The sequence below is a fragment of the Podarcis filfolensis genome, assembly GCF_964270895.1.
Source record: "Podarcis filfolensis genome assembly, chromosome: 11".
Classification (NCBI taxonomy): Eukaryota; Metazoa; Chordata; class Lepidosauria; order Squamata; family Lacertidae; genus Podarcis; species Podarcis filfolensis.
This window is the reverse complement of record NC_139613.1, coordinates 60,457,503-60,472,648: the sequence shown is the minus strand read 5'-3', so window position 1 is coordinate 60,472,648 and position 15,146 is coordinate 60,457,503. Positions and strand designations below refer to the sequence as shown.

General features: G+C 45.4%; 1 protein-coding gene across 2 annotated transcripts in view; it reads right to left on the bottom strand.

Annotated features, from left to right (window-relative positions):
- Positions 1 to 3,835: 3,835 nt before the first annotated feature.
- LOC310744941 (uncharacterized protein) overlaps positions 3,836 to 15,146 on the bottom strand; it is a 41,617-nt gene continuing 30,306 nt past the window's right edge. For both annotated transcript variants that reach the window (XM_083577032.1, XM_083577033.1), the window contains 6 exons: positions 15,054 to 15,146; positions 13,859 to 13,919; positions 7,743 to 7,855; positions 7,204 to 7,311; positions 4,471 to 5,269; positions 3,836 to 4,149 (listed from right to left, as the gene is read on the bottom strand). In XM_083577032.1, coding sequence (XP_083433158.1) covers positions 5,081 to 5,269; positions 7,204 to 7,311; positions 7,743 to 7,855; positions 13,859 to 13,919; positions 15,054 to 15,146 — 564 coding nt within the window. In that variant the 3' untranslated portion in view covers positions 3,836 to 4,149; positions 4,471 to 5,080. The remainder of the gene's footprint in view (positions 4,150 to 4,470; positions 5,270 to 7,203; positions 7,312 to 7,742; positions 7,856 to 13,858; positions 13,920 to 15,053) is intronic.

Sequence of the window (15,146 nt, the reverse complement as noted above, 5' to 3'; positions counted from 1 at the left end):
CTCCTGAGGCTTGTTGAATGCTTGAACCAGCCTTCCTCAACCTGCAGATGTTTTGGACAACAGCTCTAATCATTCTTAAATAATCTCTAACAAGCACTGTCTGTTTCCTTATGCTCTGGTTTGGATCACTGAGATCGTCTGATGGGGCACTTCTGGTGGTTCCCGATGCCCATGGAGTTTGATTGGCCTTTAGTAGGGACTGAGACTTTAGTGTGTCAGCCCTGCTCCGTGGAACTCCTTGCTAGTAGAGACTTGGCAATTTTAATTCCTGCTGCCTTTTGGATGTCTTCTAAAAATGATTTTAGTCAGACCTTTGCCACGGGAATTTCTTTTCACTAACCAGTATTGATGTTTTACCTGATGTTTTTATTGACATTTTTATTCTCCTTATTGTAATTCTGTATGCTGTATTCCACCTTCTGTCCTGCTGTGGAAGTGTAGCCTATAAATATTTTAATTAGTGTTTTTATGGAGCAGTCAAGTAATTTCGTTGTCCCTGAGAGGGGGCAATGACAATAAAGATATTATTATTATTATTATTATTATTATTATTATTATTATTATTAAATACACAGTTGACAATGCTGGCTGTGGCTGATGCGAATTCTAATTCAAAACACCTGCAAGGCACCGGATTGGGGGAAACTTGCCTAAGTTTAGGAAGGGGGTAGCAATTTGGGTGGGGGAGGAAAGTTTGAGAATAGCTTGTTCTCCAACTCCAAGGACAATCCTTTTCAGATCAGAGATTTATATTCATTCTCAGCAGACAGGGACTAATATCAAGAACTACTTCACATTAATTTTGAAAGGAATGAGCTGAGAGCTTCAAAGTCCAAACTCATGTTCCATTTGTGTGAGCCTGGTTGGTGGGCAGGCTTCTTTCAGTCCACACTTGAAGCAGTAATGCAGAAAAAGGAAAACTATGTAGCGATTTTCTTGAAACAACATATTGAAACAACTTGAACATCTCTTACAGCAAGTTCTTTTCTCCAACTCAGCTGAACTCTTCTGCTTTTAAATGCTTTTCTATATATTTTTAGCTTAATCTCCACTCCTGAGTTTCCTGCTTTGTTGAACTCCTGGCACTTATCTTAACTGCCCCTGGAACTGTTGCATTCGCTGTTTTGAAAAATGTGGGGAAAATAATGTTTATTACTTTGTACATTAGAAACATGCATATTTCAGTGGATTTCTTTTCTTTTGGTGTTGTATGGTTTGCAATTTCACACGAAGGCTCTCATTTCTGCTATACTTTCTGTGCTTAGAACAATTTCTGTCCTTTTTGCAAAATGGGTACAGTGCATATTTTCCTAACAAGCTTCATTAATTCATCAGCCAAAAGCATATTCCATGTACAATAACAAGCACAATGTAATTCTGAGAGAAAAATGGCAAAACTGGTAATGAAATAGACAGGACAGCAAGAAAGGTCATTGATAATATTGGGAGGTAATGAATGTTGATGGCAAGGACCTGTTCTTCGTTTACCTTGCTTGAAATAATATATCAAATTCTCTGTTAGACTGCCAAATTTGTTTGACTGTTGCGCCCTGGGTGGGATGGGGATTGGACAGATCAGTCTCTATCACTTTTGCACATCTTCATCAATCCTGTCTGCCCTCTCCTGTTTTTCATCAAAAAATTAAGAATGAAAATTAGCATATTTTCTCACAAAATAGTTCTAAATCCCCCTGGCTCTAAAGTAAGCATTTTAAATGTATATTTGCTGCTTTATTGAACCAAGAAATGAAACACAAACTTTGGAGAAGTGCAAAATGCAAAGCATAACTATGTTCTGATCTGCACTTTAGTGTGGGATGTGGTGGCATAAGTTAGTTCTCGCTGGAATTCAGAAAGATTTGCTACAGGATCAGAGTTTCAGGTGGTAGGTAAGAGGGCAGGCACTGTTGCCTGGATGCATCTCACCAGAGGAGAGGGCTTGGTCACGATGGTTAGTTGAGGGAAAAGACCAGTCCATGAAGACTGGCTCTTTTTCTCTCATCTTAATTCCAGCCTGGGAGAACTCTGGTCAGCTGCTTCTCATCTCACTTTCTGGAGGCCTGATAGGTGGCACAGCACCATAACAGGAGGGAACAAGACAGTTGTAGTCTAAGCCAAGGCCAGATCCATGAAAGGATCCCAAGTATGCAGAGTGAACAGTGTAGGAGGGAGGACTGGGTAAAACTAGTACAGCTGGGCAAAGGGCACACAAGTTAGAATGAAAACAAGGCACGAAGCCAAGGAGCTCTGTCCTTTTACTGCACAAACTGCCATCAGGAAGAGGAAGTGTGTGTAGAAGGTGGAAAGAGCAGATTTTACATGTTCAAAGTAAATAAATAACTTTAGCTAACTATATTTGTTTTTAAACAATTATTTATCAGTGCTTGAATCATCATTTTATGTATATTTGCTTTTTAATTGGTTTGTGGATTTTAGCTATATGTTATCTACAGTTTTATTTGAACTCTGCAGAGTTCTTTGATGAAGCAGCTTATCAATCTTATGAATAAATCTTAAAAATGGACCTTCTGAGTAAGTGATCATACAGAGAATATGTCAGCAACATGCTTTGTGGTGGGAAGTAGGATTTTTTAAAAATGTTACAACCAATATCTTCAGCTTCTTTCTATTCAGACAACAATCATATGTAGACAGAATGTGCCATGTACTTATGAGAAAGAGATGGCACTTAAAAGTGGTCAGTTTTGAATCCCTGTGGTATGTTTTGACTATCATTTCATTTACTTCTAGTTCTAGCCAATAATGGCATTCGTAAGTTATTTTCACATCATTCTGCCTGTTTAGCAGAATGAGCTGCAGCTCTCACTCATCACAGGAGAAAAGGGTTCAAAAACTCCCATTTCTGCTTTTGATTAGCCACAGCTTGCTATGTTATTTGGGCCTGGAACAGTGGTTAATATTGATTATTATAAGTTTATACAAACTCAGTCAGTAGAGCAAGAGACTCTTAATCTTTGTGTCATGCGTTCAAACCCCATATGGGGCAAACTACTCCTCCATTGCAGGGGTTGGTCCTCAGTCCCTCCCATCTCAACAATTCTATGATTCTAAGCTGGATTCAGTAACAGTGGTTTGAAGCTGCCTAGTTTGGAACAAACCACAGTTGGCAGGCCATGACAACTGATGGCTAAGGAAAGTAGGGCAGGAGAGGTGAATATGTGAACCTGAGGTTCACGGTAGCTCACTAAACCAGAGATGACCCCTTTTTGGACCAAGGGCTGCACTGAGCTGTACCCAACCCTCTGGGCGGCACATGTCAAAGGGGTCCTGGCCCCAGAGCAAACATGGCTGCGGCCAAAGGAGGTTTTAAAAATGGACACATCGGGGGAGGGGCTTTGGGGGTCGCAAAAAACTTTTGGAATCACAACCTCACTGTGGGGTACCTGTGGAACTAGTCGGCTTTTTTTAAAATGGACAAATGTGGGGGTTGGGGTTGGAGGACAACAAATATATTTTGGCACCACAGTGTCACAGCAGGGGAGCTTTGAGTGCTGTCAGTAAAACTAAACACGTTTTATTTTTATCTTTAAAAGGAAAAAGATGAGGTAAATGTTCCGTAAATGTTTGTACTACACTAGTATATTTCATATTGTTATCAGCGACTAACCTGCTCAAAGCTTAGTAAGTCAAGGTACCTAGATATCTGTAGGCTGACATGAGCCTATTCAGTTTCCTTACTATGAACAGATGGATATATGATTGTACGAACAGCAGCAAATTGCAGCAGTCAGATAAGACTGGTTAGAGATTTCAACAACCTGGGGACAATCAAAAACCTCCCCCCTCCTATTTGAGAAAACATAAAGAAGGCATATCAAAAAGAAATATAAATAGCGTTTAATCTAAGTCTTTATGTCTCTCTGTATAGAACATTGAAGTAGGTTTTCTGAGAAATTTTGAACAGGGTAACTTTCCTGTGCAAATTAGGCTAATTTGCATAGGGTACTTTGCATTGCAAAAATTTCAGTTGTTAAAGTGCTCTGGGGATTGTAGTTCTGTAAAGGGAATAGGCACTTCTTCACAATTCTCAGCACCTTAACAAACTACAGTGCCCAGGATTCTCTGGGAGAAGCCTTGATCGTTAAAGTGATAAAATAGTGCTTTAAATGCATGGGAAGAGTAAACTCACTGAATCTAACTTAGTCATGCTCAACCATTTCATGCGGCTCAATGTGGTGCCTTCCATAGTTCCAGTTACAGATAGGTAGCCGTGTTGGTCTGCCATAGTCAAAACAATTTTTTTTTTCTGCCAGTAGCACCTTAAAGACCAACTAAGTTAGTTCTTGGTATGAGCTTTCGTGTGCATGCACACTTCAGATACACCGTGTATCTGAAGAAGTGTGCATGCACATGAAAGCTCATACCAAGAACTAACTTAGTTGGTCTTTAAGGTGCTACTGGCAGAAAAAAAAATTTTTTGTTTTGACTATGGCAGACCAACACGGCTACCTATCTGTAACTTAGTCATGCTCAGTAATTTCATTGGGTCCACGCTCACAGAGCTGGCCCACTGATGAGGGAGGGGGAAGCACCTGCTTCAGGCAGTAGAAGTGCAAGAGGCAGCACCCCGCCTGCCCCACTGCTGCCGCTGCAGCACCCCCTCCCAGGCAAGAGGGAGGCGTTCCAGCACGTGACATCGCTGCTCATCTTCCCACCCCCAGGGCAGAGAAGACAAGTGACAATGCTCTGAGGAACACTCTGGCTCTCACCCAGTTCATGGAGATGGTGAGGGAGCAGAACATTCCTGTTTCATTTTAGGGCAGATCCACACCAAACATTTAAAACTTTAAACCTTCCCTCCAAAGAATCCTAGGATCTGTAGGGTGTTGTTGAGGGTGTTTGGAATTGGAGCTCTATGAGGGTAAACTATAGTTCCTGATATTATTTTGGAGAAGTCATGTGCTTTAAATGTCTGGTGTGGATCTGTGTTCAGAGACCAGTTTTGCTCACTATTAGAGACAGACAGTGTAAACTAAATCCTAGTCCAAAGAGCATTTAGGATAGAAGCATCAGCCCAAATCTGGTCTGTGTCTTAACTAAGCAAATGTATCTTCACTAGCTAATATACAGTAGACTCTGTCAACAACATATCTGTAATCTGAGAGTTACACCAATGTCCATTTTGCAGAAGTTCATTGATCTCTGTCTCCCGTTTCTGTAAAGACCCTTTGACCAGCTCCAAGGTGGCTTTCACTTCCAACAGAAGTTTCTTTTGTGGCAAACCATTGTGCGCTTCCTCCATCTCCACCTGAGGGAGAGGAACAAATCTTGATCACCATCTCAGACAATTGAAGTGCTGTACCTAGCATAATGTGCGACAATGTATCTAAATTACCAAGACAGGCTGAAACTACACTGAACCTTCTAAACCTTCTAAACCTTGTTTAGAAGGAAATGAAATAAACCACACACTATTGTAATCTGAAGTAGCTCTTTCTTTGACTGCACTCTCTCAGGACTTGCCCAGATTTTCAGGTGTACAGTGCAATAAATAAAGAGTTGGAGCTTATTATTTGTGTGAAATCCAAATATATTCCTGCCTGGAAGAAAGTACTTCTGTTTTAAGGGTGCCACATTTTCCTTGTATTCACACCTAAATCTGAGTCCTGGCTCCTGGCACCAGTGCAATCTGAAGGGCAGTCTGGAATGTGGCTTCCTGAGTGCAGTCAAGATCTCTGCAGAGTGCCAGCAACATCACTGATTAGGCACAGCACAGATGCCCAGCCAAAATCCATGATGGGACCCAAATATCCATTGCTTGGCCTGAAAAGAGGAGACTCATATCAATACCCTGAGCCTATTTGTCTAAAGACAAAGTCTGGTGAAGCCGCCCTCCTGTCCTCCCAAATCTGTTTCATTACTGGTTAAAAAAAAAAAAAGGTAAAGGAACCCTGGATGGTTAAGTCTAGTCCAAGGCAACTATGGGGTTGCACTGCTCATCTCGCTTTCAAGCTGAGGGAGCAGCATTTGTTCACAGACAGCTTTCCAGATCATGTGGCCAGCATGACTAAACCGCTTCTGGCACAACTGAACACTGTGATGGAAGCCCGAGTGCACGGAAACACCGTTTACCTTCCTATTTATCTACTTGCACTGGCATGCTTTTGAACTGCTAGGTTGGCAGGAGCTGGGACAGAGCAATGGGAACTTACCCCGTCGCAGGGCACCGAACCATCGACCTTCTGATCAGCAAGCCCAAGAGGCTCAATGGTTTAGACCACAGTGCCACCCGTTCTTGTGCAAATATGATCTGCAGCAACAGGTGTGGGAAAATGGGTCCCAGCTACTAGAACCAGGGCACTGACACCAACTTGAGGGGGCCCTGGGGGCCCAGGCACCCACAAAAACATAATTGTGTATGCTCAGCACACATTTTGTGGGGTCTTGGATGTGACTTCCAGGTCCCTTGGAAGTGGTGTCCTAGGCCTTGCAGATCCTCCAGTGCCACTTCTGGTTCCTCATGCAGAACTGGAAGTTACATCAGAGTCCGCATGAGGCCTACACTTTCCACTTTCAAGGCCCTACAAGGCCTCGGATGGGACCTCCGATTCCTCATGAGGTCCTGGACGTCCCACCTGAGGTCTCGCGGGACCTTGAAAGTGGCGTCCTAGGCCTTGCAGGACCTCTGACGCCACTTCCAGGAGCGATGTAATCTGACACCATGACAACATGTTACATCAGCACTGCTGGACACCCATGATCTGTGGCCCAAGTCGCCGCCTCTGAACCAGTGCTTCCAGAAGTGGCTGAATGAGCAGTGTCAGGATTTCTGGATCCCTCACAGCAATAGGCTTCATGGAGTGGTGGCCCTGCACCACTGCCCTGTTCATGGGAGAAGGGCACCCACGACACTCCTCCACCCTGCAGAGCTTATCACTGGGACCAGAATCTCTTTGGTTAATGAGACCAGAATCTTTTTGCTGTGATGCTTGAGCTGGACTTGCTTTTTTCAGATTTTACCCATGACACTGCAGTTTTAACTCCTGTATGAATCCCATTTTTGAAGGTTGAGCACTCCAATGTGCTGTACTTCACCTAGCAGATATGAGGCCCAGGCTCTTGAAGCAACAAGAGCAACAGAAGTGACAAGCAGCAAGTTTATTACTCCTGCACCAACCATATTGCCATGCATATCTGTGATTTAATATGTTCTGGCAAAAGGAAAGTGGATGGAAGGCTTACCACAACAGATGTAGACCTTTGAGCAGGCTCTGTAGTCTCTGACTCCTGTGTTGTGACATTAGACTTTTCCACCCCCGCATTATGGTCTGTGATTCCTTTTTCTGTTATCTGAAAGAAATTTGCTTTTTTATACATTCCAGTTTAATCACACCCGTTTTGCAACCAAAAGAACATTTCCATTTACTGCTAGTATAACTGTTGGCACTGCAGAATGGAATTTTGCCTCCAAAGGAATATTTGACATAACATCTGCTGTTTTTCTCCCCTGATTTCAATCAGATTTGGGTGAACAAAACAGAAAGTGAGCTTGGTGAAGTTTGCAAACTGAATCCATAATCAGCCCACATTAAACTCATATATTTTAGAACACTCCCAAATCATCTGCAATTGAGTTCTGCTACTACAGAAAACACTCTAACCCATCTCTCTCCCAGTTAAGTGATTTATAAATGGATCAAATATGTAAAAGGAACTTATTTTCAAAATAGAAAAACTGACCATTTATTCTATTTCATCATCTGCAACACAAAGAAGTTTACCTCATCCGATATAATTAATGCCCTTCGTTGATCACAGGGTAAGTCCATTTGAAAATCTACAATTTTCTCCACTTTTTCAAGGTTTACTCTACTCCTCTGAAGTTCTTCAATAGCTGGGAGGGGGGTGAATAGGAGAATGTAACAACAACAAAGATAACTTCTAAAGGGGAAAAAAACAGTTCTAACAAAAGAATTGTAATAATAATTTTGAATAATTCTCCAGAGTTGTACACTTACTTGCCTGTAGCTTCTATCATAGCAAATAGAACTATGATCCAACACCATTCACACAAAGAGCAAGTGACTGGTTTGGGCTTTGCGATGCACACAAGCATGTGAAAGACAGCATTTTTTGGGGGGGCTGCAGCATAGTTTGCATGCTCAGTTATCAACCAGGGCTTCTAAAATGTGATAAATGAAACCTTGTGCTTTGGACATTGTAGGAGTCCTTTTGTCAACTCTATTTTTCAATTATGACATGATTAAAAGTCCACTGAGAGACTTCCCATTGAGCAAGAGACATTTGTTTGGAGCTACAAATGAAATGCAAGGAAGAAATAAAGGGCACTGTGATGGGATGTTGAGCTGCTTGTGCGTAAAGTTCCTAATCCCTCAGTGTTTGGCTAAGTCCACAAACCACTGTCTGTAACGGAGCGCCATAAGCATGGCTCCGTCAGTCGCTGGTAGAATCCGACAGTGGGCGTTTACGGAATTTCTTCCAGCATAACAGCTCCTTAACGGAAACACGTCTTCTGGACTCTCTACGTGACAATTTCCGGCGAGGAGTGGGTGTCCCTAATGGAGGTCCTGAAACCTCCTCGCTGTTCTCGCTGGAATTGTCTCTGAGCCAATCTTCTGACTCGCCTTCCCTTGGAGCTCTTTCTCGCCCCCTGCTGGTTCCCTCCTCCGCTGATAAGTCTCTCTCAACCTCTGGGAGCCCCTCCACCACCTGTTCTTCCGATGACAGTTCCCTGACATCCACCTCCCCTCCAGGGCCCCCTCCACCCCCTCCCCTCCCTTCCTCTGCTGGAGGCGAGGGAGCAAAACCCCTGAAAGAACTTCCCTCATCTTCCGAAGTCTCGAACATTTTCCTCCACCGGTTGCTGTTTTGGGTTTCTAAGTACTCATCCTCCTCGGAATCTATTCCTTCTTCCCACTCTGACCCCGTGAATCCTTCCAATTCCTCCTCCTCGTCGGTGGTGCCAAAGTACTCTCTCCGGAACCTCGCTACTGACTGAGGTTTCCTGGGGAACCTTTGATGGAACGCTTCGATCAAGACCTCGTCATTGACTTCCTCTGCCGTCACCCAGGTGTTTTCTGACTCCGGTTCCCCTTCCCACGCTACCAAATACTCCACCTGATTACCCTTCCACCTGGAGTCGAGGATTTCCGCCACATGGTTGCTGCTTTCCCTCTCTTCTAAGACAGGTCCCTGTGGGAAAACCCCTTCTTTTCCCCCCCTATACGGTGACAGTAATGACCTGTGGAACACTGGATGCAGTTTCATGTGGTTCGGTAACCGGAGTCTGAAAGCTACGGGGTTAACCTGTTGAATGACCTCAAATGGTCCCAATCTTTTGGGTCTTAATTTCTTGCAACCCCCCTTGAACGGCAGTCCTTGGGTGGACAGCCACACCTGATCCCCCACCCTTATGGTTTCACCTTCCCTTCTGTTCTTGTCTGCCTGCTTCTTATATTGTTCTTTGGCCCTTTCTAAGTTGAGTTGGAGTTGACGATGGATCGCTTCCATTTCTTCTACAAAAAGTTCTGCGGCTGGGACGCTCCATCTCTCCCCTCCTCCCCCTGGAAATGCCCTGGGGTGGCACCCATAATTAGCCAAAAAGGGGCTCATCCCGGTGGACACATTCTCCGCATTATTGTAGGCAAATTCCGCCAGCGCCAACTTTTCCACCCAATCGTTCTCTCTGTCATTGACATAACACCTCAGATATTGTTGGAGGATACCGTTTGCTCTTTCCGCCTGCCCGTTGGTTTCTGGGTGCCGGGCAGTCGAAAAATTGACCTCCACGTGCAGTAAGCTCATGAGCTTCCTCCAGAACCTGGACGTGAATTGTTTGCCCCGGTCTGAGACCACCCTCAAGGGGGCGCCATGCAGTCTAAAAATATGTTCTACAAACAATTTAGCTGTCTCTTCCGCCGTGACTGCATGTGAGCAAGCTACAAAGTGGCCCATCTTAGTTAACAGGTCTACTACTACCAGTATGGCGGTTTTCCCCTTGGATTTCGGCAGATCAGTCATAAAATCTATCGATACCGCCTCCCATGGCCTCTCTGGTGTGGGCAACGGTTCTAACAACCCCGCCGGTGCCCGCCTTTCTCCCTTGGCTCGCTGGCATTGGTCACACCCTCTTACATACTCCCTTACATCTTCCCTCACTCTAGGCCACCAAAATTCCCTGGTAACCAACCACATGGTTTTGTGTTGCCCAAAATGCCCTGCTGTAGGGCTGTCGTGCATCTGTTTGAGGACTCTCCCTCTCAATTCCCCTTCGGGTATATATAGTGCCCCTTTGTAATACAATGCCCCGTTTCTTTCTTCAAAACCTCCGGAGTTTTCTCCCTCCCTCCTTAGACCTTGGAGCTTATTCTGGGCGTATTCATCATTCTGCGTCTCCTCTACCAATTCCCTTTGCCCCACCAACGCCGCCCCACACACCCAGTGGTCCTCTGGGATGATATGTCTCTCTTCGGGTGCTCCCTCCCCCTCCAAATACTCTGGTTTGCGTGAGAGAGCGTCCGCCCTGACGTTTTCCGGGCCTGGCACATAGCAAATTTCAAAATAAAATTTGGAGAACTCCTGTGCCCATCTCACTTGCCGTTGGTTGAGCACTCGTGCCGTTCTCCAGTACTCTAAATTCTTGTGGTCCGTGCATACTTGCACCTTGTGTTGTGCACCAATTAGTAAGTGTCTCCATTTCCGGAACGCTTCGTGAATGGCGAGTAGTTCTCGGTCATATACCGTGTAGTTCTTCTCGGATTTGTTTAACTTCCGCGAGAAGAAGGCACACGGTCTCCACTCTGACTTATCCTTCCCCGGCTGAAGAAGCACCGCCCCCACCGCCCGGTCTGATGCGTCAGTTTCCACTCTCATGGGTTTTTGTAAATCCACATGCAGGAGCTGTTCTTCCGAAGCGAAGGCCTTTTTCAATTCTTCGAATGCTTGCTCCGCTTCTGCCGTCCAAACAAATTTCTTCTTGCTGCTGAGACAGTCCGTGATGGGAGCCGTTAAATGGGCAAAGTACTTGATGAACTTCCGATAAAAGTTCCCAAACCGTAAGAATCTTTTCACATCCTTTTTCGTTTTCGGTCTCTTCCATTCCAGTACCGCCTGGACCTTGCCTGGATCCATGGCTAACCCCTTGTCTGACAAGCGGTACCCCAGGAATTCCACCTCCTTGGTGTGAAACTGACACTTCTCTAATTTCACCCACAGTTGGTTTGCTTGCAGTCGGCTCAACACTTCTCTGACGTCCTTTACATGCTGCTCCTCATTCTCTGAATAGACTAATACGTCATCTAGGAAGGCCACACAATTCTTGTAGAGCAGAGGCCCCAGCACGTGGTTCATGAACGATTGAAAACATGCTGAGCCTGCTTGTAATCCAAAGGGCATAACGAGATATTCGAAAGCCCCTAGGGGGGTGAACATCGTTGTCTTCCATTCATCCCCCTCCCTTATCCGTATCAGGTTGTATGCCCCCCTTAAGTCCAGTTTAGTGAAGATTTTTCCCTTCCTCACCCGGGTCAAAATGTCATCAATCCTGGGCATGGGAAAGGCCACTGGTTCCGACACTGCATTTATGCTCCGGAAGTCCACTACAAGTCTAGGTTTATCCGTGTTTTTTTTTGTCCACAAAAAACACTGGGCTGCCCCCCACCGCTCTGGACTCTCTGATGAAACCTCTCTTCAGGTTTTTGTCAATAAACTCCCTCAACTCCTGCATTTCCCTGTCTGACATGGCATACAGCTTGCCCACAGGGAGCTGGGCTCCAGGGACTAGATTGATCTGGCAGTCAAAGGGTCTATGCGGTGGTAGTTTGTCTGCTTCCCTTTCGCTGAAGACATTGCTCAGGTCAGCGTATTGTTTGGGCACCTTTCCTTTGTCCGTTACTTCTGTTCCTGCTAGAAAGGCCTTTGCCCCTTCTGGAGCCTTGCCCTCTTTGCAATGTTCTAGGCAATGTGCTGACCCAAAGGAGACCACTCTCTGATGCCAACCCACTAGCGGATCATGCAACGCTAGCCAGCTCATCCCCAAAATAATGGGAGCCCCTCCCAAGGTGGCCACATGGAACGCTATTCTTTCGGTGTGCCTGGCTACCCTCATTACCATTGGGACGGTCTGTAAGCTGACTCCTCCTCCCAACAGCTCTCTCCCATCGATCGTGGTCACCTGCAAGGGGTTGCTTAAAGGGATAGTCTGTATCTGGTGTTCTGCTGCAAACTCCTTGCTCATAAAATTACAGGAGCTGCCTGAGTCCAATAGCGCCCTTATCTTTAAGGGATGTCCGTTTGGCAGCTCTAGCAACACCTCTATCACTAGGGCTGGTCTCGGAGGTTCTGGCGTGGGCACTTTTACTGCTCCTTGGCCTGACTGCTGTGCCCTGATGGTGGCAGTCAGGCGCTGGCTTTTACTTGGTCCTGTCCTTCCTCCTCCTTCCCCCCAACAGCTCCTGCCATCCCTTGCCATTCCTTTCTTTGTGGACAGACTCTGGCAAAATGACCTGGCTGCTGGCAGAGATAACATTTCTTGGGGCTCTTCCCCTCCTTCTTCCGCCCTTCACTGGGATTTGAAACTGCCCGCGCGCGCGCTGTTCCAACTTCCATCGGCTCTGCGGGCGGGAAAGCTGGCTCCGGAATCTCTGGAATGCGGAAATCTCTCCAACGCTCCCCTTTCCCTTCCCGCTTCTCCAAGGCTCTGGCCTCCTGGCGTGCTCCAATGGTCAATGCTGATTTGGTCAGCTGGTCCATAGACTCCGCCCTGGGCGCCCGGGAAAGTTCATCTTTCACAGCCGAGGAAAGTCCCTCTTCGAAAAGCATTTGAATGGGTTCCGCTGACAGATCCCACCCCAATTTGTGTATCAACATAGTAAACTCAGTCCAGTACTCACGGACAGATCGGCTCCCCTGTTTACAAGCCATCAACTGTCTGCGCACCACTCCCTGTTCAATGTCGCTGGAAAACATCAGGTCCATGGCGCGAAAAAACTTCCGTACGTCTTTCAAGACTTCATTATGCCCTGCCATCAGGGGTCTAACCCAGTCTCTCGCCCCTCCTTCGAGATGGCTAATCACAAACGCCACTCGCGATTCCTCATCGGGAAAGTCATCAAACTGCAGATTAAGAGCATACTGCATCTCTGTCCTAAAGGCTTGATAGTTCCTGGGATCCCCCCCAAACTTCTGCACCAATCCTGGCATCTTTCTTGCTTGTGGGGGGGCCTTTGCCTTTTCTGCATCCTGAGCCCTCCTCTCATCAAGCCTCGCCGTTTGCAGCGCTAGCTGGACCTCCAACACCCGGTACCTTTCTTCGAGGCTTGGACCGGCTCCAGCTCCTCCTGCTTCTCCGGTTCCGGCTGGGTTGCTCATGATGCCTTCTCTGCACAAGCTGCTTTCAGGGACTGTCGGATTGCTGTGATGGGATGTTGAGCTGCTTGTGCGTAAAGTTCCTAATCCCTCAGTGTTTGGCTAAGTCCACAAACCACTGTCTGTAACGGAGCGCCATAAGCATGGCTCCGTCAGTCGCTGGCAGAATCCGACAGTGGGCGTTTACGGAATTTCTTCCAGCATAACAGCTCCTTAACGGAAACACGTCTTCTGGACTCTCTACGTGACAATTTCCGGCGAGGAGTGGGTGTCCCTAATGGAGGTCCTGAAACCTCCTCGCTGTTCTCGCTGGAATTGTCTCTGAGCCAATCTTCTGACTCGCCTTCCCTTGGAGCTCTTTCTCGCCCCCTGCTGGTTCCCTCCTCCGCTGATAAGTCTCTCTCAACCTCTGGGAGCCCCTCCACCACCTGTTCTTCCGATGACAGTTCCCTGACAGGCACGTTGTCTATAATTCATTCAAGCAGTCATTCTTTTGAAGGGAAACACTTACTTAAGGTGTGCTGGTTATGCAGGCAGTCTAGCTTTTGAGTGGTGCTCTTGAGCAGCCAAGCCTGCAAAAGATCATAACTGTTCAGTTTTCAATTCTTTTGCAGATCAATAGAAGAATGTCTCATATATATTGTGGTTTGTTTATTTATTATTAAAATATTTATATATTTTCCTTCATTTCACAGTTAAATAGTTTACAACATATAGTACGATGGTATATATTAAAACAAAAATAACACTGAAAACCAACACAAGAGAACACCATGGAAAAATAGAACAACATATTACTAAAGGTTAGTTTTAAAACCAGGAAGTCCTATTTCTGATGTCACCTGCTCTGAAGCTTCAGGGCAGGATAGGGTTTAATAGAAATCACTTATAATACTGCTTTGCAAATAATACACACTTTATGTGAGGAGAAGAGCAATGCTATGTGCTTCTCCTGCAGAGCACCAGAGAATGATGATGGCTGCTAGGCTGAGGGTCAAACATTGGCCCTAGAGGTGCAGGGACCTGCCTATTTACAGTACGTGTCACTTTCACAGGTATTTATTCATTACTTTGTTCTGACCGAATTCCAAATTAAACTCTGTTTGCTTGTTTTTTAAAAAACCTCCATGGAAATTCACATATTTGAACATATTTCTCACAAAATATGCATTTTTTGGTAAGCATTTAATCAAAAAATGCCAACTTGCCCAACTTGCTCCTGCTATTGGCATCGACTGCTGCATTCCTGGTAAGCTGCTCTTGCCAGCTCAAGACAGAGCTTATGGTGGACCTCGTTAGCCTTCTCTGATGTTGTAGGATTGCGTTTTACCATGATCCATCTGTTATCTATTGCTTCAGTGCAACTGATATATTGTGCAGGCATCTCAGGTTAACTAGGTGCATTTAGGCATGCATTCTTCCCCTGGGTCAGCTCCACTGTGACCAGGAAAGTGCTAGATTTGGCAGGGATCAATGTATTTATTCACCTGATCCTCAAAGCAGAGAGAACATGACTTTGGTTGAAATCAGAAAATGCAATGCCAGTGGACTAATCTAAGGACCATTAATTTAATTTACAGGTCCTAATTACATAATCTATGTGTGCAGACATCTGTTTAAATTTGCTAGTCAAAAAAGGAGAAAACTTTATACAATTTCAATTGGGTTTTTTAAAGTCAAATTACTCCAAACTACTTCTGAGTTACCTTTTCATCACCCCATTTTTCCCTCTGTAGTGTGATCTGATTTGCCAGCTCTTCTTTCTCTTGTCTCAGTATTCTATTTTCTTCCTTCAGTTT